The sequence below is a fragment of the Entamoeba invadens genome (assembly GCF_000330505.1).
Source record: "Entamoeba invadens IP1 unplaced genomic scaffold scaff_1105074726593, whole genome shotgun sequence".
Taxonomy (NCBI): Eukaryota; Evosea; order Mastigamoebida; family Endamoebidae; genus Entamoeba; species Entamoeba invadens.
In genome coordinates, this window is record NW_004443647.1 from 2,029 (window position 1) to 6,287 (window position 4,259).

The 4,259-nt window shown below is 30.5% G+C and overlaps 1 protein-coding gene across 1 annotated transcript; it reads right to left on the reverse strand.

The window, feature by feature from the left end:
* Nucleotides 1–400: 400 nt before the first annotated feature.
* On the reverse strand, nt 401–931 carry EIN_325080 (hypothetical protein; the record flags this gene model as incomplete). The annotated part of the gene is made up of 1 exon (XM_004259699.1): nt 401–931. One exon carries the CDS (start codon nt 929–931, stop codon nt 401–403), a length of 531 nt encoding a protein of 176 aa, XP_004259747.1.
* Between the last annotated feature and the right edge of the window lie 3,328 nt (nt 932–4,259).

Sequence of the window (4,259 nt, forward strand, 5' to 3'; positions counted from 1 at the left end):
TTAATAATCAAAGAATTGTTCAACACAATCAACTTCTCCAGAGCTTCCAATGTACATAAAACGAACTTCGAAATACAATGTTGCTCTTACAAGTGTAGTTCTTAAACAATCAACATCAATGATAGAATCAGAACGAACAAATGGAAATGCGGTGTATTCGTTATTGGAGTTGTTATCAATTCTTTCAACCAATATATGCATCATTCTTTTGAAATTACAAATGCGAGTCCAATATACTGGAAGAGTAGCATCTTCTGCTTGCAGAGAAACACACAAATCTTTTATTAAGTGAAGAATATCATGGTAAATATTCAGTCTGTTTTGCCACTTTGAGAAGATATATTAAAATTCATAATGTCATCATCCTGAGCAATCTTAGCATTATCATAGAAGAATTTATTCAATTCATCCACTTTTCATTAATATATTCACTGACCGGTTTAATTTGTTTGCAGATGCCTTCAATATTGTCGCATATTGAGAGGAATCTTGTTTCTGCAACTGCTTTTAACTTTCCATAATCATCATACAACGCGCTATCCTCTTTGAATTTTTCTAAAGCCAAACGGTTGTTCTTTTGGCAGCAAAACTTAGTGAATAAAACAATTAATTCACCCTCTGCACTTTTCATCATACTAACACCAACAAGTGCAGTTAAATGTGCAAAACACCAATTGGAGCTGTTAAACCAACTGACCAAATCTGTTGGTGCTGATTTATAAGCTGTTAATATATCATTGAAAAATTGTATCGAATTTTGAACATTCAGTGCACCATCCCAACAACTATTTACAATTCTTTCAAATGGAAAATTTGAAATGAGTAAATTCAATTCCGAAAAGAGCCAATCTGCAATTTCTTGAGCAGAAGAACCACCACATTTTATTTGTGTCACCAAAGGAAAGGTTTTGAATGTTCTTCCTTTACACATTCTTACTGATATCACATATTATTCTTCATCATTTATGCTCGAGCTATCACCCGATAAAACCATACACTCACAGTCTATGATTTCACATAGAAATGCGGATTTTGCCAACACATTAAAATCTGTTGCTACTCTGAATGAATTACGGCTACTGATGCCGAGATAATTGATTTTGTCTAACAGACTTGGATTGTAAACTTTAAGAAAGACAAATAAATCATCACTAACTGCATTAACTTGTGACTCAGATAACCTAGCTTCAATATTTATACAAGTGATCTCAAATGCTACAATTCTTTTTTGGAACAATTCAAATGATTCTTTTTCATACTTTGTACAATATTTCGAATGCAAGTAATAATCAAACAACACATCTATACATTTCGAAAAACGCTTTCTATTAAATCGATTTACACCGGGTGGGAAAGTAAACAATTTAATAGCCGATATTAATTTATACCAAGGCCAAGTAGTTGCTGGTAATAAACTTGTTTTTCTAAATAGTCCATCATCAAACTCGGCAGCAGAAAGATTTTGTGTTTTTTATGTGTTTGTTTTTTGATAGTTGGGATTGGAACATCTTCTGGTTCATCAGGAACAACCATAAACGCCGATGTTATAACAGTGGTTTCAGGTTCTAAATCTTCATCATTGTTGCAACTAAAACTATGGATATTATGGTCATTGATAACATTGTCAACACATACTTCTTTTTGGTCAGAATTTCTTTGAACTTGATTTAAAACCGATAATTGTGTAAATTCATTTTTTGCTGATTCTATCATAGCAATGTTTGTTCTTATTCCTCTTATACTCATATAATTAAAAAACTTTGTTACAATATCCTTTTTTGAAAAAAATGAAGTATAATCTGGTAATGTTTTTGGATTTGCTTTATAATCACTTGTTAAATCTGATTTGAAAAACATTGAATAATTTTTCATTGCTTCTTCTTTTTCTTTTTCATTTATTAATTTCAATTGACTGGTTTCATTTTTCAACTTTGCATGATTTGCAAGTGATGTTTTTTCATCCACGTTTTATCAAATAAACACATAACATAAGATTTATCATTAAATTCAACATGAATATATCCTTTCAAAAAGAGATTTTGATCGTAAACGAAAGAAAGTTTTGGAGGAACATTCATTTTGTATGTTTTTTAAAGTTTGCTCGTTAATATAAATATTCTTGTTTTTTGTTAAAAATACCTTTTTATTTGTTAATATTTTGGAATAACATCGAGTTTGCTCAATGTTTTATCAAATATTATTTTTTTATTTGTAACATTTTTATAAAATATAGCTAATTATATATAAAATTTGTTAAAAAATATTGTTAATTTATATGTTAATTTTGGAAAAAAATTGTTCATTGCTAAATTATAAACAAAATAATTGAATAATTCAATTTAATTATATTTTCAAAATAAGAATCTCAGAAGGAAAGCTTGAAGTTTCTTAATAACTACAACTGCGTTGCTATTTTTAGGAATAACTACTATTAACGTGGGTATAAAAATGAATAAAACCCCCCTGTCAATCTCCACGAATGAGCAAAGTTGGGAGGGATCAATGATCAAGGATTTAAACTAAAGTCACATTTTTCCAAAAGTCCCTCCATTTAAAATTTTTAATAACTTAAATAAATAAAATGAATATCTAAATATTTTGATTATGGGAATTTTGATTAATTATATTAATAATTATTATAATACAAATTTAAAAATATTGTATATTAATACACCTTATTAAATTATTACATTCATGAATAAATAAGTATAAATGACAATAATTTAAAATATAATTTTAATAATTAAGTAATTTAATATTATAAATATAATTTAAGTGATTGAATGTGAACTAATATTGTTAGATACCAATTTCAAAAATATAGCATATTTAAAGCAGTTTGTCTTTAGCAAAAGTTTAAATAAAATTACTTTAAATTTATGTTTTAAACAATGAAATGATATTAATATAGTTAAATTACTATGAAATGTCCCGAATCTATATTTGACGAGCCGATTGGTTTGGTGATAAGAAGAAAACAATTAATTGAGTAAGCAAGTGAAAAACTTGAAATTGTTAAAAAGTAGCAAAAAATAAGAATAAAAAATAACGAAATCGAAGAGAAGTCGAAAAATTTGGCGAATGATAAAGACCTCCTTTCGGTTGAAAAGAAAGAGACTCCAGAGTGAATGTGGCCAACTCTTTAGGGAGCTTAACTCGACGAGTAACAAGACAAATGCGATGGCTTTGAAGACGATATGTCTGGAATGAAAACTGTGTTGGAAGGTATTGACTGGCTGCTAAGACATACAAACGTGCAAAGGACATGTATATGTAAATTTGACTGTGAAGAAAAACAATCTTAAAGTCATATGTTTTTCTCTTTTATTTAGGAGACGCTTGTCATCAGGCATTTGCGGCAACACGTTAAAGACTTGTTGGTGAGCCCTTTGACTCGTTAAATAAAACAACGTTGTATCAGCTACTTCTAAACGTCTTCGTGAATTGTTTACCCTCATCGTGTAAATGAGGGTAAACACCCAGAGCTTAAACCTTTAAGAAGAACGTTCAAATGGCCGAACAAGAGAAGGTCGAAACTATAAAAGACTATAAGGCCGTTTCTGAAGAATTGATGAAAACAAAGACGGAATTTGACGAGAAATAAGACAAATGCGACAAACTTGAAGACGATATGTCTGAGATGAATACGGAATTGGAAGCCCTCGAACAGGTTGCTAAGACTTATAAACAATCGAAGAACACTTATGAGAAGAAATTGACTGAGTAGAATGAGCAACTTGATCTTGAAAGAATAACTGCTCAACAGACTAAAACCCAGAAGAAGAAATACGCCGAGTAGCTTAGAGAAGTGATGGAGAAATAAAACGAATTCGGTGAATATAAGGAACAAGCCGAGAAATCTATCAACTCGTTGATTGCTCAAAAAGCTGATTTACAGAAGGAACTTGAAAAGGAGAGAGCAGTGAAACAACAAGCCAAGAGAAATTTAAAGACTTCAATTTAAAGTTATCGATTTGAAATCTAAATTGGCGGACACTGGTGCGACTGGAGCTTTAATCGCTAAATCGAAAGCGAAATATGAAACAGAATTGGATGTAATTAAACCAGAGAAGGAAAAAACACGAAACGCCACTGATTAAGGTTGAGAAGCAAACCTAACAATACACCAGAGAGGTTGAAGAGGCTGAGAGAAAGCTTGTAGAATTCGAACAGAAGGAAGCTACTTTAAATAGGTAAGACACAAGCCGATTTGAAAAAGACACAACAATCAGTCAGAGACGGTGAATTAAGAGTGCAAA